Source organism: Oryctolagus cuniculus, chromosome 15 (assembly GCF_051225735.1).
Source record: "Oryctolagus cuniculus isolate XC-2025 breed Fujian yellow rabbit chromosome 15, ASM5122573v1, whole genome shotgun sequence".
NCBI lineage: Eukaryota > Metazoa > Chordata > Mammalia > Lagomorpha > Leporidae > Oryctolagus > Oryctolagus cuniculus.
The window spans coordinates 42,631,042-42,655,420 of record NC_142881.1 but is presented as its reverse complement, the minus strand read 5'-3'; the positions used below and the strand labels follow the sequence as shown (position 1 = coordinate 42,655,420).

The window sequence follows — 24,379 nt, the reverse complement described above, 5'->3', positions numbered from 1 at the left end:
TGGAGCTAAGGATGAAGTGGTTCTGGGGCATACATCATCCAATAGCTTTAAACATTTTTACTTTATTTTTTTTAAAGATTTACTTATTCATTTGAAAGGCACTTACAGAGAGGGATGGGGGGAGGCAGGCAGACATCTTCCATTTGCTGATTCATTCCCCAAATGGGTGCAATGGCCGAGGCTAGGACAAGCCGAAAACTCCATTCAGGTCTCCCATGCAGGTGGCAGGGGCCCAAGCACTTTTCAGGCACATTAGCAGAGAGCTGGATAGGAGGCGGAGCAGCTGGGACTTGAACTAGGGCACAGTGCTTGTACGGGATGCTGGCATCACAGGTGGTGTTTTAACCTGTTGCGCCACAATGCCGGCCCTTTTAAATGGTTTAAAACTGCACTCTGATAAGCTATAATGTAGTATTAAATATCTGCTTTTACATGAGCTAACTATCATCGTCTTAACTGCTTGAAACAACATTGCTTACAATGATAATTAGTTTTTGGCAACCTGTAAATGACTTCTACTGACAAATCCCATAGATTTATCAGAACCTATTAATAGAAAAAATTTCTGTTAATGTCACCCAAATTTATGTTTTATTTTCTTTTCTAACCATTCAACAAAGCTAAAGGCTATTTCCTTCCTAATAAAACTATATATTTTTTAAAGATTTATTTATTTACTTGAAAGTTACACAAAGAAGGAGAGGCAGAGAGAGAAAAAGAGGTCTTCAATCTGCTGGTTCACTCCCCAGATGGCCACAATGGCCAGAGCTGCACTGACCCAAAGCCAGGAGCCAGAAGTTTCTTCCAGGTCTCCCACGCGGGTACAGGAGCTCAAGGACTTGGGCCATCTTGTACTGCTTTCCCAGGCCATAGCAGAGAGCTGGATTGGAAGTGGAGCAGCCGGGGCTCAAACTGGCGCCCATATGGGATGCCGGCACTACAGGTGGTGGCTTTATCCTTTACGGCACAGCGCCGGCCCCTAAAACTATACTTTCATAAAGGTATCGCAGAGCAAAGACATGCGTCTTCATTTTCTTCTTGACAATGATATGGTTCAGGCTCCTGATTTTTTTTTTTTTTTTTAATTTGACAGGCAGAGTTAGACAATGAGAAAAAGAGACAAAGAGAAAGGTCTTCCTTCCATTGGTTTAACCGCACAAATGGCTGCTACGGCCGGCGCACTGCGCCGATCCGAAACCAGGAGCCAGGTGCTTCCTCCTGGTCTCCCATGCAGGTGCAGGGGCCCAAGCACTTGGGCCATCCTCCACTGCCTTCCCAGGCCACAGCAGAGAGCTGGAATGGAAAAAGAGCAACCGGGACTAGAACCCGGCACCCATATGGGATGCCGGTGATGCAGGTGGAAGATTAACCAAGTGAGCCACGGCGCCGGCCCCCCAGGCTCCTGATTTACAAACCTAAGAAATTCTTAAATTCTCTGGCCAAAAAACATATAAAACTAAAAAATATATTAAAAAAAAACTCAAATAAAGTAATCTGTAAGTCCACAAAAAAAATAAAGGAATTAGCTGAGGCCAGCAATAAAGCCTATGCATGAGAGAGGTAAGCAAGGCTGGACCACAAACCATGTAGGTACCTACTGTTCCCAGAAAGTAGGGTGTGTCCTTGACACCTTACAGATCAAAGCCTACTCTACTGAACACCAAGAATTGTGAATTACTACAGCCTAAGAAAAGTGGTGAAATGTTAGAAAATCCATTCAACAGAACCTGGTTTTAGGTCTTAAGAGACAGCACACACATGTGCATATATACTCTGAAACGTCATGGCAACAGCCTGTCAAAATAGACCTAGGCAACTTGAAAAACAATCTAAAAGAATTTCTAACACTGAAAAATATAATATTTGAAATAGTAAGTCTGTGAAAAATTCAATAGCAGAAGGGCTTTAAGGGAACGAAGAATTCTCAAACTGGAAGTGGTAAAGAATTACCCAGAACACAGCACAAAGAAACAGAAAATTTGAAAGAGAAGCTAAAAGGCATGAAATACAAATAAAATCCTAAATATGTACAACTGACATTCAAGGAAATAAAACATGGGGAATGGAGAAGAACCAATAATTGAAGAAATACAGATAAATTTTTAAGAAGTGATGAAAGATGTGATTCTAAATATATTATGCTTATAAAAAGTCAAAAACATAAAAAAGAAAATAGCTACTAAAGTTAAGACAAAAAACTGCAAATTTCTCAGTGAGATATAAAAAGGTGATTTATGAGGGGAAAAAAAGGAAAAATGGTTGTAGCATTTCCATTTCCAGTAACATGGTAGAAAAAAAATAAACATACTAAATAAATTTAAAAAAAATTTACTGTGATATATATATATATATATATATATACACACACAATGCAATATTATTCGACCATAAAAAAAGAATGAAATCTTCTCATTTGCAGCAAAATGGAAATGGAGAGCATGGTAACTGAAATACGTCAGACACAGAAACAAATATGCCTTCATATGTGGAAGCTAAAAAAATCTGAACAATTATCAGAGACTGGGAGGGATAGAAGGGAATAGAGGTAAGTTGGTTAATGGGTGCCAACTAACTCAGAGTTAGAGAGGAGGAGTAAGTTCCTAGTGCTGGTACACAGCATTGTGGAGTGACTATAGATCACAATTACCCATCAGAAGATACTTTATGAATAAACAGAAGAAAGGAGCTCCAAGGCTGTAATCATAAAATAATGTCAAAAAGAAGAAAACAGATTGCCTTGACTTGATGAATACACATTGTACAGTATTGAAATGTCACACATAAGTATACCTGTTAAAATTTTTTATTCAAATAAAACCTTTTACAATAAAATTTCCATTGAGCTAGCAAGAAAATAGACTATTTAGAGGTTAAGAACTAAGTGAAAGTGAGAACCAAAACAGGAAAATTGACAAATGAAGCTGGCTTTCTCTTTGGGGGCCTATCAAGAGAACTGAGATGTGGTTTTCACAGCCTTGGAGGGAAAAAGAGATAAAGTCCAGGATAGAAGATCATCTTGTGTTAAAAAAGGGGCGGGGCGGGGGGGGGGCTAAGGGAAAGCACATACAACATGATGTAACAAAGTATGTAGGGGCCCAGTGCTGTGGCAATGCCGCCTGCAGTGCAGGCATCCCATGTAGGCGCCGGTTCAAGTCCCGGCTGCTCTCACTTCCAATCCAGCTCTCTGCTGTGGCCTGGGAGAGCAGTGAAAGATGGCCCAAGTCCTTGGGCCCCTGTACCTGCATGGGAGACCTGGAGGAGGCTCCTGGCTCCTGGCTTCGGATTAACACAGCTCCAGCCATTGTGGCCAACTGGGGAGTAAATTAGCAGACGGAAGACCTCTCTCTCTGCCTCTCCTCTCTCTGTGTAACTTTGACTTGCAAATGAATACATAAATAAATCTTAAAAAAAAAAAAAGTGTGTAAGTTTCAGCACTTTACACACGTGGTAAATGAAATAGGTGGCATAAGAACTGAAAGGAATTATGGTAAGAATCGAAAGTAACTGTCAAAAAGAAGGAATACTAAATAATCATGTATAAAATATCCACAGACATCAGCCATTTCCTCTTCCCTGGTACAGTGTTTCTGAGAATTCCAAGGAGAGGCTTTACTCTAGCTTTTTTTGTATTTTCTATTGCATCTGTTTCGGTCACTCAGGAAATCTATCTATTTTGTTAATCATGAAGTCTTCAAAATGGATGAAATTTATACATATCCTGTCTTTCAGGGTCCTTATCACTTAATGGTAAGTATAAAAGTTATGCGAAAAAACACTTTTAAACAAAAGTTTAACAAGTAGCCCATCAAATTTTCTATGAAAGTACCTGGCAGCTGTGATCAGTATCCAATCCATCCCACAGACTCATAAACTGAGCTTTCATCATGGCTGTAGCTTCATGGTCAGAACTTGAACGGTTTCTTAGAAAGGAGTCTAGAAAACAGAAGTCATTAACTTTAGAAATAAATAACGAATTATTTACTTCATATAATTTCAAATCATTTCATTAAAAACTAACTACTTCGCAAGAGATTACAAGGAAAGGGGATTAATTATGCCTTTTCAGACATTACTCTGCTATCTCAAAACAATATTCGCAAATGATTGGGCAAAGTAAAACACAGTTCACAATCTTCATTTTTCCCTAAAAATGCATTCATGCCAATATTTATAAGAGAAGTAAAGGATCTGATGCTGAGAGGCTAAAAAAGGTCAATTAGAGTCTTAAAGGAAAGCTTACATGCGTTGCATCTCCCTTTACAGGTCCTCTGAACACTATGTATTGTTAATTATTGTGTCACATCCTTTTTCCAAACATACTTAGCAGGTAATAAACAAACACAACATGAGAAAATGTCTAATACACAATTAATTGGGAAAATCTAGAACAGAAACATTTAAAAACATACATACTAGCAAACATGCATATATTCATTTATGATATACATAGTAAAAAGCTTTGAGGGGTCAGTGCTGTGGCACAGAGGGTTAAAGCCTTGGCCCGCAGCGCAGGCATCCCATATGGGCACGGGTTCAAGTCCCGGCTGCTCTACTTCCAATCCACCTCTCTGCTATGGCCTGGGAAAGCAGTGGAATATGGCCCAAGTCCTTGGGCCCTTGCACCCACATGGGAGACATGGAAGATGCTCCTAGCTCCTGGCTTTTGATCTGCCCAGCTCTAGCTGTTGCGGCCATCTGGGGAGTGAACCAGTGGATGAAAGACTCTCTCCCTCTGCCTCTACCTCTCTCTAACTCTGCCTTTCAAATAAAATAAATAAAACTTTAAAAAAGCTTTGGGAATACATAGAAATAATAACATCTTTTTCTCTCTCTCAGAAATGGACTTAAAGACACCATTAACTTTATTTTCTGTCTTCCAAATAACCTATAATAAACATAAAAGCTTTTACAAGGGGAGAAAATGTGTTTCTTTTATAACATGAAAAAACTGAAAGGTGTTATACCCTAAGAATGAAAAAAATAGTAAAAATAAATCTTGGCTTTTCTAGTACAATAACCATTTCAAATGCTTTTGTCTTACATCCCTAAATGTCACTGGCATTTCTGAGTAACTGTCACATCAGCACTAAAACTATAACTCCAAGTTTGCCAATTATACAAGCAAGTAGTATAAAAATGCTTTATAATATGCTAAGTTCCAACTTTGAAAAAATTTTTTTGGAAAAAAAAATATATGAGTACCATTACAATCTAAGAGTCCTACAATAAAAAACATATATCTGAGTCCTACAATAAAAAACATTTACCCCAGATGTTCTTACATAGTTCCAGTTTCATACAATCTGTCCCACCATTGAACTAATTGAACATAATTGAAGTAATCTATCTACTCTAGATGTAAAAGTCCAGAATAATCATTTATAATTTGCTTATTTTTAAAGATAAATTTTATAAATGTACCTGACTACTTAACTCCCTTAATTATCTACACAAATAAGAAGTGGTTTTGACAAGATGACTGCTTAAAATAATAGGAAAACCTTAACTGGATAAGTATAAATAAGTACATCATAATTACATTAAATATGAATGGATTAGTGTTAACTCCAAAGACATGATTAAGATATTAAAGCTAAGTGTTACCACATGAGCCAGTGATTGTGCTTCTAAGTATTTACCTGTGTGCTGCCAAGTGTTCAAAATGATAAGAGGATGGAAAGACATATGTAACCACTAAAAAAAAGTTGAATAAAACCTTTTTTAAATAGTTAATGCATATTTGACAAATGATACCACAATAATTGGATACCACATGCCAAAAAGAAAAAAAGATCCAGGGGGGCCAGCACCGTGGCTCACTTGGTTAATCCTCCACCTACGGTGCCAGCATCCCATATGGGCGCCGGGTTCTAGTCCCGGTTACTCCTCTTCCAGTCCAGCTCTCTGCTGCTGCCCTGGAGTGCAGTGGAGGATGGCCCAAGTGCTTGGGCCCCTGCACCCGCATGGGAGACCAGGAGGAAGCACCTGGCTCCTGGCTTTGAATCGGTGTAGCTCCAGCCGTAGAGGCCATTCTGGGGGTGAACCAACAGAAGGAAGACTTTCTCTCTCTCTCTCTCTCACTGTCTATCTGTCAAATAAATTTAAAAAAATCTGGACATAAATTTCATACCTCTCACAAAAATAAACTCAAAATAGACTATGTAACTAAATTCAAAATGCAAAACCATAAAACTTCTAGAAGTAACATTGGAGGGGACCTTTGGTTTGGTGACGAGTTTCTACATAAAACAATAAAAGCATGATTTCTCAAGAAAAAAAATGATTTTATTAAAATAAATAAATTCTTGTCTGCAAAAGACATTGTCCACAGAATTAAAAAACAAGTCATGGACTGGGAAAAAATATTTGCAAAAGATATATCTAATAAGTGACTTGTATCCAAAATACACAAAAAAAATTCTTAAAAATTCAGCAACTGGGGGCCCGCACTGTGATGCAGTAGGTTAAGCCTTTGCCTGCGGCACTGGTATCCCTTATGGGCGCCGGTTCATGACCCAGCTGCTCCACTTATGATCCAGCTCTCTGCTTATGGCCAGGGAAAGCAGCGCAGAGTGGCCCAAGTGCTTGGGCCTCTGCACCCACGTGGAAGACTTGGAAGAAACTCTTGGCTGCTGCCTTCGGATGGGCCCAGTTCCAGCTGTTGGGGCCATTTGGGGAGTGATCCAGCAAATGGAAGGTCTTTCTCTGTGTCTCTCCCTCTTTCTGTCTGTAATTCTACCTACCAAGTAAATAAATAAATCTGAAAAAAATAAAATTCAGCAACCTGAGGCTAGCACTGTGGCATAGTAGGTAAAGCTGCCACTATGGTGCTGGCATCCCATATAGGCACTGGTTTAAGAACTGGCTGTTCTGCTTCTGATCCAGCTTTCTGCTATGGCCTGGGAAAGCAGCAGCAGATGGCCTTGGGGCCCTACATCCGTGCAAGAGACCTAGAAGAAGCTCCTGGCTTTGGATCGGCCCAGCACTGGCCATGGTGGCCATTTGGGGAGTGAAGCAATGGATGGAAGACTTCTTTCTTTCTCTCTGCTTCAGCCTCTCTGTAACTCTGCCTTTCAAATAAATAAATGAATCCTTAAAAAAAGAATTCAGCAACAAGAAAACAACCTGATTTTAAAATGGGTACAATATTTGAACACCTTACCACAGAAGAAATCCAGATAGCAAACAAGCATATTAGGATGCTGGTTAAGTCTTTTATTTTATTAACAGGGTTTAATAAATGTTAAAAATTAGATCTGGTTATCTAAATACCACTTTTAAAAAGGCTCTTTCAAATACTCACATAGAAAACATACCTATTTCATCTATAAAGATGATGGATGGCTGTAGCTTTATGGCAAGAGAAAAAACAGCAGCAGCCAACTTCTGAGATTCTCCATACCACTTATCAGTCAGTGTTGAAGGCTGAAGGTTAATAAATCGGCAGCCTGCTTCTTTGGCTGTCGCCTTAGCAATCAATGTTTTACCACAGCCTGGAGGCCCATAGAGAAGCACACCTAGAAATTAATAGTATTTCATTAGTTTATATGATAATCAATATAATGCTGATTCTGCCCGCATAGAATTTTCCCAATATTCAATTATGCTTTTGTTAATTTTGTTATTCAACTGTGCTTTTACATAGAAGAAAGCAATAAAAAGAAAGGTTCTATGTTCTAAGTTCAATGTTACCAAGGACATGTATTTGGTGATTTCAGCACCCATGTGCCTCCTCCTTTCATAAAAGGAATACTAATGACACCTTGAAATCTAAATTCACCCCATATATCAATGGTGGACAAACAAAATCATCTAATGCTCTCTACCTTTATAAGCTAATAAATAACAACAGAGATGAGACAACATCAAAACAGACTGTGGCAAATATCACTTTGCTACTGCTCAGACTTTAGCCAAAAGGATATGTGTTGGCCGGCGCCACGGCTCACTAGGTTAATCCTCCGCCTGCGGCACCGGCACCCCAGATTCTAGTCCCGGTCGGGGCGCTGGATTCTGTCCCAGTCGCTCCTCTTCCAGGCCAGCTCTCTGCTGTGGCCCGGGAGTGCAGTGGAATATGGCCCAAGTCCCTGGGCCCTGCACCTGCATGGGAGACCAGGAAAAGCACCTGGCTCCTGGCTTCGGATCAGCGTGGTGCGCCGGCCGCAGCGTGCCGGCCGCAGCGGCCATTGCGGGGTGAACCAACAGCAAAGGAAGACCTTTCTCTCTGTCTCTCTCTCACTGTCCACTCTGCATGTCAAAAAAAAAAAAAAAAAAAAAGGATATGTGCCTTTTTCCAGATAATGATTTTTCCTAAAAGGAAAATAAATGATCACTTTTAATTTCCAAAGAATAAAACTGCAGTTTTAAAATATTATTTTTACTGAGAGAGACGAAGTCCCCATCAGCTCCCTTTCCAAATGCCTGTGGGCTGGGCTAAGCTAAAGCATAGAGCCAGTTCAGTCCAGGTCTCCCATATGGGCAGCAGGGATCCAACCACTTGAGCCATCACTTGCTGACTCCCAGGATGTGCATCAGCATGAGGATGGACTCTGGAGCAGAGCTGGGACTCAAACTCAGGCACTCTGATATGAGAATCCCCACCAATGTCTTAAGTGCTGTGCAAATGTCTGCCCCTAAACTGTAATTTTAATCTACTTTTTCCTTTGACAGTAATTTTTTGCTAAATATAACTTACAGTATATACTTTAATATACAAGGGATCTAAGAGTTGGATGTTTCCACCAACCTAAAAAATTTTTTCATACTGGGCACTTCAAATTAATGCTCAAACTTCTTCAGGCATACAAAGATTTTTCTGTTGATATAAACAGTTCTTTAAGATTCAAGCCAGGGGCCAGTGCTGTGGGTGTAGCTGGCAAAGCCACTGCCTGCAGTGCCAGCATCCCATATGGGTACCAGTTCCTGTCCTGGCTGCTCCACTTCAATCCAGCTCTCTGCTAAGGCCTGGGAAAGCAGTAGAAGATGGCCCAAGTCCTTGGGCCCCTGCACCCAAGTGGGAAACCCAGAAGAAGCTCCTGGCTTTGGATCAGTCCAGCTCCAACTGTGGCAGCCATTTAGGGGAGTGAACCAGTGGATAGAAGACCTCTCTCTCTCTGCCTCTGCCTCTCTGTAACTCTCCCTTTCAAATAAATAAATAAATCTTAAAAAAAAAAAAAATTCAAGCCATAATACCAATTAACTCGAATTTACTTACTTTAAACTTTTCTAAAGCAGATTTTAAAATGCAAATCCATAAGCTCTGACAGGACATGTTAATATTTTCAAGCAACCTTTAAAATTTTTTATTTATTTGAGAGGCAGAGAGACAGAGACAAGGAGAGACCCCTCCCATTTGCTGGGTTCACTTCCCAAATGACTGGGGCTGTACCAGTATGGAAGCCAGGAGCTTAGAATTCAACCATGTCTCCCACCTGGGTGGCAGGAAGCCAAGTAGTTGAGCCATCACCAATGTCTCCCCGGGGTCTGTATTAGTAGAAAGCCAGATGCAGGAGCCAGAGTAGGGAATCAAATCCAGACACTCTGATATAGAATACAAACATCCAGACAGGCAGCTTAACTGCTAGGCCAAGCACTTGCCTTAGTTTTACAATTTTTAATTAAGCTAATTTAGGAGCTTAAAATGGATTTATTTATTAAGCTGATTACAATTTAAACATCTTACTGACATGTTCCTTTGGAACAGCCATGTGAAAAAATAAAGAATAGAAATCCAGGTGCCAGCACTGTGGCGTAACAGGTAAAGCCGCCACTTGCAGTGCTGGCATTCCATATGGGCGCCGGTTTGAGTCCCGGCTGCTCTCACTTCCAATCCAGCTCTCTGCTGTGGCCTGGGAGAGCAGTGGAAGATGGCCCAAATCCTTGGGCACCTGCACTTGCGTGGGAGATCTGGAAGAAGCTCCTGGCTCCTGGCTTTGGATCAGTGCAGCCCTGGCTGTTGTCACCATTTGGGAAGTGAACCATTGGATGGAAGACATTCTTTTTTTTTTAAGATTTTATTTATTTATTTGAGAGGCAAAGTTACAGACAGTGAGAGGGAGAGACAGAGACAGAGAAAAAGGTCTTCCTTCCATTGGGTCACTCCCCAAATGGCCACAACAGCCAGAGCTGCACTGATCTGAAGCCAGGAGCCAGGTGCCTCTTCCCTGTCTCCCACACAGGTGTGCAGGGCCCCAAGCACTTGGGCTGTCCACTGTTTTCCCAGGCCATAGCAGAGAGCTGGATTGGAAGAGGAGCAGCCGGGACTAGAACTGGCACCAATATGAGATGCTGGCACCGCAGATGGAGGATTAACCGACTGTACCACAGTGCCAGCCCCGATGGAAGACTTTCTTTCTTTCTCTCTCTGCCTCTGCCTCTCTAACTCCACCTTTCAAATAAATAAATATTTAAAAAAAATAGAATACAAATCTAATGCCATTTCATTTACAGTTGAAAACACATAGGATGACTGCAGATGCTTGGAATTCCTACATTTCAGCATTTGATCACACAATTTAACATGGAAGGTGAAGGGGCAGAAGCTGTGGCACAGCAGGTTGAACCTCTGCCTGCAGTGCCAATAACCCATATAGGTGCTGGTTTGAGTCCCAGGTGCTCCACTTCCAATCCAGCTCCCTACTGCAAAGGCAGCAGAAAATGGCCCAACTGCTTGGGCCCCTGCACCCATGGGGGAGACCTAGAAGAAGCTCCTGGCTCCTGCCTTCAGATCTGCCCAGTTCCAGCCATTACTGTCATTTGGGGAGTGAACCAGCAGACAGAAGACCTCTTTCAGTGTCTCTCCCTCTCTGTCTGTAACTTTGCCTCTCAAACCAATAAACAAATCTTTAAAAAAAAAAAGGAATATGCATCTACTAGCAAATTTTTATATGCATATTACTTAAACCTTAGTTTTTAAAACAAAGTATTGATGCAAAAACCTTTACATTTTGTACACATTGCAGCTATACCATCACTTCATAAACATATGCAGTACTTTTAGAATGTGTTTGGTTTAAAGTATTCACTTATCATTTTGAATATTTTATTCCTACTTGTTTAGTTTTTGTATTTTTTAGCAGAAATTTTTCCAATTATTTCCTTTCATGGATTATAACTAGTATTATTACTGTTTGAGCAGTTACTAGTATCTGAAGATTCAATATACAACGACTGACTTTGAATCTCATCATCTTCTGCTGAACGAAGTGTGACAAAGTGCACATGAGAAACTGGCGGTATTTCACTTCTCACTGTCACTTCTTCACTTCAGTGAGAGTTATATGATTATTCTTTATTATTATTCATTAAACTGTTTTAGCCCCATTTTTACATGTACGTTAAGAGTAACTGATTAAGATTTATGCCGTCTCATCTGACACATTATCAGGGAATCTAGCGATAGTATTTAAAGTGGCATCTTTTATATCTTTTGCTTAAGTGATCTCCACAGTATTAATAAATATGAAGGGTGATTCTGCAAATCAATGTAAGGCACAGGCTTTACTAGTTTTGCAACCCAGGAACTAGTTTCTTGAGCTTAATCGGATACCTTTATAACCCATTTCTACAAATAAACACTATTTTTACAGAGGATTAAAAATTCAAACCTCTAAGGTCATCATTGTGGAATAGCGGGTATAGCCGCTACCTTCAATGCTGGCATACTAAATGGGTACTAGTTTGTGTCCCTGCAGCTCTACTTCTAATCCAACTCCCTGCTAACAGCCTGAGAAAAGCAGCCAAAGATGGTCCAAGTGTTTGGGCCCCTGCCACATACGTGGGAGGTCTGGATAAAGCTCCTGGCTCCAGCTAGGCCAATCCTGGATACTGTGGCCATCTGGAGAGTGAACCAGGGAAAGCAAGACAGATTGATCTCAATCTCTGTCTCTCTGTCTCTATTTTCTCCCTCCCTTCTTCCCAGCCGGACCCTTACCCTGATCCTCCCCTCCCCATAACTCCACATTTTAAATAACAAAGTAACAATTAAAAAAAAAAATTCAGGGCCCAGCACTGTGGCGTAGCAAGTAAAGCCACTGTCTGCAGCACTTGTTCGAGTCCTGGCTGCTCCACTTCTGATCCAGCTTTCTGCTAATGCACCTGGGAAAGCAGTGGAAGATGGCCCAAATGCTTGGCCCCTGCACCCATGTGGTGGACCTGGAAGAAGCTCCAGGTTCCTGACTTCGGATTGGCCCAACTCTGGTTGTTGCAGCCATTTGGGGAATGAACCAGCAAATGGAAGATATATATCTCTCTGTCCTCTCTCTCTGCCTCTAAAATAAATAAGTAAATATTTAAAGAAAAATTCAAATCCTTTTTAAGATGGATGGTTTTAGCTGATAACTACAAGACACATACAAGAAAAAATTTAGTTTGAAGATGGAAAGTACTTACAACGAATAGATCCAGATTTGAGACAATCCTCATTAGTAACAAATATACCATCTTATTTGTGACCAACCTTTCTTTCTGTAAGTTTTCATGCAAGCTTTATTCAAACTGTATTTAAGAAGACTTAAGTATGATTAATAATTGCATGAAAAAGAATAAAAGGATTACATTTTAGGATGCAATTATAAGCATCCCTAGTTCAGTTCTACATTTTCAAAGTGATTACTAAGTATAAATTACGAAGTTTCCCCTCAAATAATTGTATTTTATTTCTAGTTAATTATTTCCTATAAAGAATCACTATACTCTAAAAATAATGAAGAACATTAGGAGGAAAATGAATTACTAGAATTATGAAATAACAAAAAGGATGTCTTAACTTGAAAACAAAAAGAAAAAGCCATATTGTGACATTGGACTTTCTTAAATCTTAACTTGCTGAATTTTAATTTACTTGGAAATAATAAAAGTTACTTTGAAATAAGGGAACTACTTTGACAGGCAACCACAGGGAAAGGAGTTTATCTAAATTTCAGAAGCTGAAGAACTAGTAATTATTTTAAAACTATTATTTTGTGGTGGGCATTTTGGCACATAAGGTTCAGTCACAGCTTGAGACAACTGCACTCCATACAGGAGACGCCTGGTTCAAACGCAGCTACTCTGCACTTCCCATTCAACTTCCCACTAATGTGTCCGGAAAGCAACAGACATTGGCCCACACATAGTTGACACAGTTCCTATAAACTATGTAGGAGAGCCAGATAGAGTTCCTGGCTCCTAGCTTGGACATGCCACAGCCCCAGCTATTGCTGACTTTCGGGTAGTAAAGCCAGAGAATGGATCACCTCTCTCTCTCTGTGTCTCCCTATCCCTCTGTCACTTTCAAATAAATAAATAAATAAGTCTTCATAAAAAACAAGAGTTCATGGACCTCAATATTCTTTCAAAATCAGATTTCACAAAAACCAGTTCTATAATGGCAAAATGTTTCATTTAGGCAAAATGTTTATATTTAGGCAAATACAAATTTTTACCATACCCTTCGGAGGTTGTAGAAGTCTAGAATTCTCAAACAAATGCTTCTTTTTGATAGGTAAGATCACTGTGTCTTTCAGATCCGTAATGACATCATCTAAACCTGCTATATCACTCCAAGTAACCTGGGAAAAATTATGGTCAGTATGAATTTTACAAATAATACACATTCACAACAGTAAAAGTTTCTCCACAAATGGCAAACCTTAATCTGATGATTGCACACAAATAATAAAAAGACTAAAAGTTATATATTAATATGAGTAAAAACCTTCCATAGCAATAATGAAATTAATTGCTATGACATTGGAAAAAAGAATTTATCAACTTCCTACTATTAAAAAAAAAAGGCACTAAATCAGACACAGGGGCTGGCGCTGTGGCGTAGAGGGTAAACACCCTGGCCTGAAGTGCTGGCAGCCCATATGGGAGCCAGTTTGAGACCCGGTTGCTCCACTTCTGATCCAGCTCTCTGCTATGGCCTGGGATAGCAGTAGAAGATATTCCAAGTCTCTGGGCCCCTGCACTCATGTGGGAGACCTGAAAGAAGCTCGTGGCTCTGGATCAGCGCAGCTCCGGCTGTGCAGCCAACTGGGGAGTGGACCTTCGGATGAAAGACCTCTCCCTCTCTCTCCTCTCTCTGTGTGTAACTCTGGCTTTCAAGTAAATAAATAAATCTTTTTTTAAAAAAAGAGAAGGAAAACCTTCTGACTTAACTTTAAAAATTTTGGTGGGCAAATTAACTAAAAGAAACAAAAAAAGCAATCAAACTAGCTTTAATCTAGCATAATAAAGGGGTGGGAAGTAAGGACCAGACAGAAACTAGTTTATGCCATATTTACTTTCTTTACAACTAAAAAAAAAAACAAAAAGGACAGTAAAAAAGGCAAAGTAGAAACCAGCAGCCAATTTGAAAAAGAAATCATATACTTATTGTGGCTACAACATAACGACTATTTTAGTACAGTTACTCGGATTTGTAAATTCATAAATCAAATTCAAATAGAGGCTTTGTTGTAGAGTTTGTACATGTCTCTCTATATACATTTATAAAAAAATTCTGTAGATTTTATTTGCTAGATTTGGAGATGAGAATATTAAACTCTGTACTATTTATATGACTAATAATATATTCAATAAATATATTCTAGTATATTTATCAGTGATTTTAAAATTCATTTCAGAACTCTGAGTTTATACATTATCTGATGCTCAAAAAAATCTTTATTAACAGGTATTGTTATATTGTCCTCAGGTTATACATAAAGAAACCAAGACTCAAACAGAAAATCATCTGGGAACTTAGATTTTGGGAGGGCCCCACCAATTCCCAACAAGAACAGCTCACTGTGCCTAACTTTTGATGAAAATGATAAGGGTTTTGATAAATATCTGTTTGGTAGATGTATGTGTGTTTCCAGGGCAGATAATTTTGCATGTGCTGTCACACAACTTGCTGATGTAATAATAAAGCACACTCTGTATTATTCCACTTGGAGAGAAGTCTTAGAATCTTGGACCTGGCTTCCTCCAGACTGTAACTCATGCCTGGTTTTCTCCACTGATTCTGCCCTGTATTTGTTTGGTATAACAAATCATATCCCTGAGTAGGACTATATGCTAAGTCCTACAATTCCTCCTAGACAGTCACTGAATCTGGTCATGATCTTCAAGACTTTTGACATGAAAACACCAGACAAAATAAATTTTAACATCAAAGATACATACATGCATGTTAAGAGGGTCTACTAGATGAGCAGCAATGCTCATTTCGTATTCTGAAAGCTTCACATTTTTCACACCAATTTGCTTCATCAATTTTTCTGCCTAGAAAGAAAAGAACAAGCAACCTCCTTTGGTTTGATATTTAGATACTGGCACTTCAAAACAGACACATATAAAGTCTAAATAGCAAAGAACACACATACAAGAATTTTCCCAGGATATTCTAGGCCCCCTAATCCTACTATTCCCTACTGTGAGGCCTTAGGTGAAGGAAAAAAACTTGAAGTTTCACTCCACAGAAATCAAAGCAATTTAATCAGTTCTTAAGAAATGAGAAAACAGGATACATGATTGAAGAGATCATGTACTTCCAAATATAGCTTCCCAAGCTTTGATGAGACCGTAAGGTACAGTTTGGTTTCTCTTTCCTAGCAAGATTATCATGATAGGTATAGGTGAATCTCAAGAAGGCCAAGGAGTTAAGGATACCAAGGAATGTGCAATTAGAGTTTCTTTCATTAAATTAAGAGAGCATCTGAAACAGATATTCAACTTCCTTCAAATTATCCAGATAGCTGCAATTGGTGCCCAACCATATCTAATTTCAAATTGTCTTGAGATAATATTCTTTTTAGTTGACATCAATTCCTAAGGCTAGAAAATCAGAGTTAATAAAAGTAATTCTAAATTAGAAATATACATGTAGATTTTCTCAAAGCAGGGCAAAATTAACATTAAATCTTTGAATTCTAGCAATGAAACAAAGCTTTGAATAAAAATAAGTATACTGAATGTGCCAAATATGCCAAAACAATAAATGGATTAACTCAATGAATCTCCTTAGTAATCCTATAAAATAGGTACAAATTTCCCTCTATCACAGAAAAATAAATTGATGATTAGCATAATTAGGTAATTTGCCTCAGGTTAAAAGTCAGCAAATGGAAGAGGCAAGACCTGAATCCATGCATTCCAACTCTTTAAGTCCACATTCTAGCGACCACACATATCTGCCTTCATTTTTCCACATAAGATGGAAGGTTGTTATCACTAAAGAATATTTATAAAAATCTGTACATAATAGGGGGTGAGCATTTGGTGCAGCAGTTAAGAACCACTTGAGATGCCTGTATCCCACACTGGAGTGACTTGTTCTAGAAGTAAAGTTCTCTGCTTCCAATCCAGCTTCCTGTTAAGGAATACCCTAGCAGATACCAGGGATGAGTGGCTCAAGTATTTGAGTCCTAGCCACCCATGTGGGAGACCCAGCTTGAGTTCCAGACTCCTGCTTCAGGCCTGGCCTAGCCCTGGCTGTTACCAGTATTTTGGAAATGAACCTGTGGATAGGAGATCATTCTGCCTTAAAAATAAAGTGAAAACTAATTAAAAACAAATTTTATGTCTACATATAACATTCAAATTTCAATTAAGCAAACATTTTAGAAATTTCTCTGGTAAACCACATTTACTTGAATTTTTGTTGTAGCATTTTCCTAAAAAGATTTTACTTACATAGGATCTTACCATGTACCAAAAATATGGCTACTCTAAAAGCAAATTCACACCCTACAGCATTATAGTTATAGTTTGGCTAGGAGATTAGAATATATTATATTGTAATTATATCTCAATATTACCTTTTAAGAAATAGTGCTATGAACCACATTGGATAACCAAATTGGGTAAATTTCACATTATATGCTTCCTATAAAATCATCTATAGATAAAGGAGCCTCTTCCAGATTCCTTAAAAAAACAGATTACTTATTTGAAAGGCAAAGGTACAGAGAGAGGGAGAGACAGAGAGAGACACGGAGAGATCTTCCATTCTCTAGTTCTATCCCATCTGGCCACAACAGCCAAGGTTGAGCCAGGCCAAAACTAGAAGTCAGGAACTCCATCCTGGTCTCCCACATGGATCAGAAGTCTGGCCACAACAGCCAAGGTTGAGCCAGGCCAAAACTAGAAGTCAGGAACTCCATCCTGGTCTCCCACATGGATCAGAAGTGGAGGTGGCTATGTCTGGTGCTGGGCTGGGGACTGCGCTGTGGCACAGCAGGTTAAGCTGCCGACTGCAATGCTGGCATCCCATATGGGGACTGATTCAATCCCCTGCACAACCCACTATGCCACATGCCAACTCTTGCCCTGACATTTTTACTCTATGCCACACTGTCTCTTGCTTTAAATAACAGCTTTTATGTATACCTGGAATTTTCTAAATAAAAGTAATCAACTACACTGTTTAGTTTACAAAGACAGAAAGTGTTATATTGTCAACTTTACCTAAGATCTTTTTCCCATTTTAACAATGGCTTCAGATTGTATTCATAAAATAACATTGAAAGAAAGGGGAAAGAATTAATGTTTACTGAGCATCCACTAATAGCTAGCACTGTGCTAGATATTTTACAATCAACCCTAAAACCATTACGATTTTTTTAAAGATTTATTTATTTGAAAGTGTTACAGAAAGAAGTAGAGACAGAGACAGAGGTTTTCCATCCGCTGGTTCACTCCCCAGATGGCCACAACTGTCGGAATTGTGCCAATCCGAAGCCAGGATCCAGGAGCTTCTTCTGGGTATCCCACTTAGATGCAGAGGCCAAAGGACTTGGGCCATCTTCTACTGCTTTCCCAGGCCACAGCAGAGAGCTGGATCAGAAGAGGAGCAGCTGGGACTAGAACCAGAGCCCATATAGGATGCCAGCGCTTCAGGCCAGGGCTTTAACCCGCTGTGCCACAGTGCCAGCCCCCTAAAACCATTATGATTATTTTTACTTTTCAAATAAGGATCAAGGATTAGAGAATTAAAACAACTACTGGGGCTGGCACTGTGGCAGTGAGGGTAAAGCTACCACCTGTAGTGCTGGCATCCCATATGGGAGCAGGTTCCAGTCTTGGCTGCTCCACTTCTGATCTAGCTCTCTGCTATGGCTTGGGAAAGTAGTAGAAGATGTCCCAATTCCTTGGGCTCCTGTGCCCACATGGGAGATCCGGAAGAAACTCCTGGCTTCAGATCGGTGCAGTTCCGGCTGTTGTGGCCAGCTGGCGAGTGAACCAGCAGATGGAAGATCTCCCTCTTTCTCTCTCTCTGCCTCTGCCCCTCTGTAATTCTGCCTTTCAAATGAATACATAAATCTTAAAAAAAAAAAAAAAAAAAAAACCTACTAAAGATTGCATATCTAGAAAGTGGTATTACCAGAGCTCAACTTTGATGTCTAATTTCAAAGCTCATGTTCTGCTGAAACACACTCATCATTAGGAAAAGAACACAGTTAACAAATACATGAAAAGCAAGCACCAGAAAACACACCACAACTACCACTAACTAGCTGCATCCCAGGAACAAGTTATCCAATTGTCTAGCTTTACACCTTTAAACGAGGCTCTTTTTCTAAACTTTTAACTTAGAAAAACAAAAGTACTGAGTGAACTACTCAAAAGATGTCTATTTATACACTGCTTTATTGTTTATGGCACAAAAACAATTATATTTTCAAGGCATCAGTGTTTGTTTGTTTCTTAAAGTGGGTTCCTTCAAGTGACTGTTATCTCTGTGGAGAGAAAATGGACTGGGGAGTGAGGTCAAATTACTTTGTACTATATACCGATATTTTTAAAACCGTTTCATACTATCTTTACCCTTTCATGTTATTTCATTTTTTTCTCCATGTAGAATATTATTTAAAAAATTGAGGAGGGGCTGGCGCTGTGGCGCAGCGGGTTAAAGAACTGGCTTGAAGCACCAGCATCCCATATGGGTGTCGGTTCTAGTCCCGGCTGCTCCTCTTCCTATCTAGCTCTCTGCTATGGCCTGGGAAAGCAGTGGAAGATGGCCCAAGTCCTTGGGCCCCTGCACCCACATGGGAGACATGGAAGATGCTCCTAGCTCCTGGCTTCTGATCGGCCCAGCTTCCAGCCGTTGTGGCCACCTGGGGTGGGGAGTGAACCAGCGGATGGAAGACCTCTCTCTCTGTCTCTACCTCTCTCTGTAACTCTGTCTTTCAAATAAATAAAATAAATCTTTAAAAAATAAATAAAAATAAAAAATAAAAAGTTGAGGTAGTAGGAAATATTATTTTTGCCTAGAATGAGGGAGGAAACAGGAAAAGGGACACCAGAAAAGAAAATGAGGCAATACTCTTTTCATTCAGGTTCTAAGACTCATAAGATAACTGTCCTTTTGGAAGAATAATTTTAGAAAGTCAGACCAGGTATTAACAAGAGTGAAAAATCAGATGAACTAAACTTAGTTAAGAAACAAGGTCACAGTTGAAGTACTACAATTTAAGTATAGGTAGAAGAAATCATTGATACCTTTTAAAACACATTTAAATAGGAACTAGCAAAAAATTAATTATTGTTACATTAGGTAAAAGCCCTTATTACCACTTGTATTTAAATGCTAGAAGATACCTTTTTCTAAACACCCAGAGATAGCAGTCTTCTTTCAGGATTACTGTACTTGTATCTCTTTTCTGATTTTATCACATGTATCTTGAAAACCACTGCTTAAAACGACTTTGTCTTATGGTGCTTTTGTACTGTGTTTATGTAAGTAACCCAACAATGCACTGTGTTTTTCTTCCTCCTCTAGTTTTCTTCTTACTGTTTTTCTTTCCTCAACACCTTTAACTGCTTGTTCCTTATGAATTTCCTATTAATTTTACTGATTTTACAAAAGATTCAGCTCCAATAAGCCCGGATCTGACAGCCAGGTAACCAGCAATGCAGAGCACAGTGGCTTTCTGGTGTTAACAAAGGCTCCTTCTTCTAAATTTGCATGCTGTGATGGCTGCTCTTAAAAATTCTTGGCAGTTGAAATTTCTGGATTTTAAAGGTTTCGGTATATATCCTTCACAAAATATTTCAGCTATTTTTTTCTCAAAGAACAGAAATCAAGTTTTGAAGAATTATGATGTAATGACAGGACTAAAAATAGGAAGACATTAAGTTAAATAACTAAGGACACAGTATGTGACCTTCCTGTGAATAAAGAATTCTTAGTACTGAATCTTTCCTGGACTTTGACTACTAAACCACAATCACAGGAAATTTATAGTCCTATTAATATATAAAATATATTTATAGAGGCCGGCGCCGCGGCTCACTAGGCTAATCCTCCGCCTTGCGGCGCCGGCACACCGGGTTCTAGACCCGGTCGGGGCGCCGGATTCTGTCCCGGTTGCCCCTCTTCCAGGCCAGCTCTCTGCTGTGGCCAGGGAGTGCAGTGGAGGATGGCCCAAGTGCTTGGGCCCTGCACCCCGTGGGAGACCAGGATAAGTACCTGGCTCCTGCCATTGGATCAGCACGGGGCAAAAGGAAGACCTTTCTCTCTGTCTCTCTCTCACTGTCCACTCTGCCTGTCAAAAAATAAAAAATAAATAAATAAATGAAAAAAAAAATTTAAAAAAAAAAAAATAAATAAAATAAAATATATTTATAGATGCCAGAACATTAAAACTTATTCACCCTACACTTTAAAGTTCTTAAATATTGTACACATTCCAATTAATCCAACCCACTCTTTCACCACATACCTATCAAAACTCTACTACATCTAAATATAACCTAACAGCAGCATGTGCCTGTGCCTACAAAACCCATGTCAGTATAACAAAATCCATGTCAGTATATCTCCTATCACTACCAATTAAATATCCCACCTTTCACAAGCTGGAAACTTTCTTGGCTTCAGGCTACAAATTATTTATAAATACCCTATTTAATCCAACATAAAGTATTTCTAGGTTACAGTTCCTGCTTTGAATGCAACCATCTCATCTTTTACCTTTCATCTGAAAACTGTATTGGTTTTAAAATGAAATGTGGTGCACAGATTAAATAACCTCAAAATGTTCTGTACCTAAGCTTTTAGATTCTGTGTTCTCTTTGTGTCCACAAAAGCCATACATTCCTCCTCCACATTCACACCTGATCCTCGCCCTCAGTGCAATTCTCTTCTATTCACCACCTAAATAATCCCTCATCTGGCAATACTTGACTTCCTAGATGCTATTCCTTATGACCTTTTCTCCTCGACATTTCCATAACAGAATATTTACAAGTACAGTAATCCTGAAAGAAGACTGCTATCTCTGGGTGTTTAGAAAAAGGTATCTTCTAGCATTTAAATACAAGTGGTAATAAGGGCTTTTACCTAATGTAACAATAATTAATTTTTTGCTAGTTCCTATTTAAATGTGTTTTAAAAGGTATCAATGATTTCTTCTACCTATACTTAAATTGTAGTACTTCAACTGTGACCTTGTTTCTTAACTAAGTTTAGTTCATCTGATTTTTCAATCTTCTCTTTTGGTTACAGTGACTTACCCAAGCGACTATCCAGATAAAAAGATGTGGCATATAGTCAAATAATCTCTGGGGTTTTAAAAAATTATATTCCCCATGAACTTTCACAGTTTGTTATTTTTCACCAGAACACAGGCATTTCAGTTGAGAATCTCTTCCACAGTAAGCACTACTGTTTTATGTACTTAGGGTATGTTTATGTAGAAAAGACTATTACCAGCACCTTATACTATCAGGCTTTATTCTTACTCCTCAGGTCATTATTTGATTTTTAGAGTTCTCTTATTAAAAATTGGATAGATAAAAACATATCTTTAGAATATTTAAATTCTTTATCCCTATGAAGAATCACAGAATAACCAATTATCATCCAGATTTGAGAAAAAGAACATAATTCATCTTTCAATTCTTTCTAGGAGTCCCCCATTAAACAGAAACTTCTCCTGTCCCTCAAGAGTAATCACAATCCTAAATTTAAATCATCTCTTGCTTTCTTCTTTATATATACTTTAATCATGTTTGATTCTCTGAAGCTTAATCTTGCATGTTTTTAAAACTTTACACAGAAATCACAATGTATGTACTTTGTCTTTTCACCCAACACTGTATTTCTGAGTCACTCATGTGTCTGTTGAGCAGATCTATTTCAGTGACTTTTTTTTACTGAGTTTTTTGCTTCAGCATGTGTAGGAAACAAGAATATGCCACCCTAAGATATACCACTTTGGCATTAAAAATTATTTTGAGGGGCTGGCGCTGTGGTGTAGTACGTAAGGTTCCACCTGCAGTCCTGGCATCCTACATGGGCGCTAGTTCGAGTCCCGAACCCTCTATTTCTGATACAGCTCTCTGGTGTGGCCTGGGAAAGCAGTCCTTGGGCCCCTGCACCTGCGTGGGAGACCCGGAAGAAGCTCCTGGCTTCTGGCTTCAGATAGGCACAGCTCTGGCCGTTGCGGCCAACTGGGTAGTAAAACAGCAGATGGAAGACTTCTCTTTCTCTCTCTGCCTCTCCATCTCTCTCTGTGTAACTCTTTCAAGTAAATAAATCTTTGAAAAAAAGATTATTTTGAGTTGAAGGCAATCCAGAAGAAACGGATATAAGAAAAGCTCTCTGCCCTCCCCATATTTCCTAAAGCAGGACATAAATTTACTGCTGCACCGCTTTTCCCTTCTCTACAAAGAAAGTCAAAAGCTAATCACGGAAGAGAAGTTTAGACCCTTATCTTGGAGATATTCACCATAAGAATCCACATAATCAACTTTCCCACTAGTCTTTATTGATATTTCTTTCCATACCTCTCCCTTCCAAGGATTTGTTGCTTCTAGGTTCAAGGTACTTTTTTTAATCTGATCACCTGTCTAAAAATGTATTGTTCTTTTGCTAAGATACAATCTCTGTGAATCAGGTTCTTAACTAATGAGATTATGCATCTTATGTTTTTTGAACACTATAGATCCTCTTTTTTAAGATGTCTGACCATTTTTCAAGTTTTTTCTTACCATTTCATATGCATTTTTATGTATCCTTAATACAAATTGTTTAATATTATAAAATAGGAAACACTGATATATAAACACTTTATATATTCTTAATTCCACAGTAAATCAACAAAGTGGGTATTAATATTATTCCTTTTGCATGTAAGGGAACCCACTGTATGGAGAAGTTAAATAAAACTCTTCAAGAGTGTTTTGTCTTTACAGATGTTTGTTCTTCCATATAAATTTTGGAAAATACACAAAGCTGCTGATATATTTTTGCTAACACTAAAATTTAAATTGGCTTCAATAGTTTTATTACTTTTTCTATGAATGTGTTGTACACCTTGTGTTTGTCAGTTGTCTTATACTTTTAATGCTACTATAAATAGTACCTTTAAAAATACATTTTCTAGCTGTGATGAATATATAAATACATATACAATTGATTTTCATATACTGATTTTTGCACCCAACAACTCTGCTAAACCATCAAGAGGTCATCTCTCTCATGATGGCGTCCTCAACCACTTCAACCACTGGTGATTATTCCTTTTTATGAAAGCCATAGCTTTTGTCTATACTGCTCATTAGGCTACTTACTATTGTAATTTATAATATCATGGATAAGTCTTTTGTCCCTACCATGGGGACTTTGAGGACAGACACAGTATCTAACACTAAACATACCTGATATTTAGAACAATACTATATACACAGTTTTCAATAAAGGCTTAATGATGATGGTCCACTCATGGAGTACTTAATATCTATATTTGGCTATCTGTATCTTCTACGAGTGTATTACAGAAGATCCTGGAAGCCAAGAAGAAAAATGACAAAATTCTCTTTGTTTAAAAAGTCATATCCCTACTTTCAAAAATGCTGAAAATGATATAACTTGTCAATATTTTGACCTCAAACTGACTTTCATGATTCAAATATGAGGAAAAAAAAGCTATGTACAGATTGTCAAATGTATATAATCAAATAAGTTTTTAAGAAAGTTTACACTGAAAAAAAAATAAATTTTACACTGATCAGACTTTCCAGAGTGTCATGAATATATAGTATGACGACATAATCTACAATTTGAGATAACTACATATAATCAGATCCAGAGAATAAATTCATTCAAAACTGTCCAAACGGCTTTTCAGATATATACTTCCTATATTATTTCTGAAACTATGGTTTTCACTTTTTACTGATTTATGCAATACTGTAAAGCAGTCATTTACTTACATCAGTATTTCCCATACTAGCCTGTAGCATTCTGAAAGATCAAGATTTATTCATCTTTTTACCCCAACACCAAGCATTTGCTATGAACACAACAAATGTTTATTGAGTGAATCAGTATCACAACACATTAAGTTAAACCTAGAAATCCACAAATATGAACATAGTGACCTTAAACTGCAAGAAAAATATG

The 24,379-nt window shown here is 38.6% G+C and overlaps 1 protein-coding gene across 5 annotated transcripts in view; it reads right to left on the bottom strand.

Annotated features, from left to right (window-relative positions):
- ATAD1 (ATPase family AAA domain containing 1) overlaps positions 1 to 24,379 on the bottom strand; it is a 51,434-nt gene that overhangs the window by 21,981 nt on the left and 5,074 nt on the right. For 2 of the 5 annotated variants that reach the window (XM_089314827.1, XM_089314825.1), the window contains exons 3-7: positions 15,154 to 15,252; positions 13,430 to 13,550; positions 7,317 to 7,517; positions 3,827 to 3,933; positions 91 to 346 (exon numbers count right to left, since the gene is read on the bottom strand). In XM_089314827.1, coding sequence (XP_089170953.1) covers positions 296 to 346; positions 3,827 to 3,933; positions 7,317 to 7,517; positions 13,430 to 13,550; positions 15,154 to 15,252 — 579 coding nt within the window. In that variant the 3' untranslated portion in view covers positions 91 to 295. Of the gene's footprint in view, positions 1 to 90; positions 347 to 3,826; positions 3,934 to 7,316; positions 7,518 to 13,429; positions 13,551 to 15,153; positions 15,253 to 24,379 lie in introns of those variants that run through there. The other 3 variants (XM_008270131.5, XM_002718492.6, XM_089314826.1) reach the window with 2 other exon arrangements.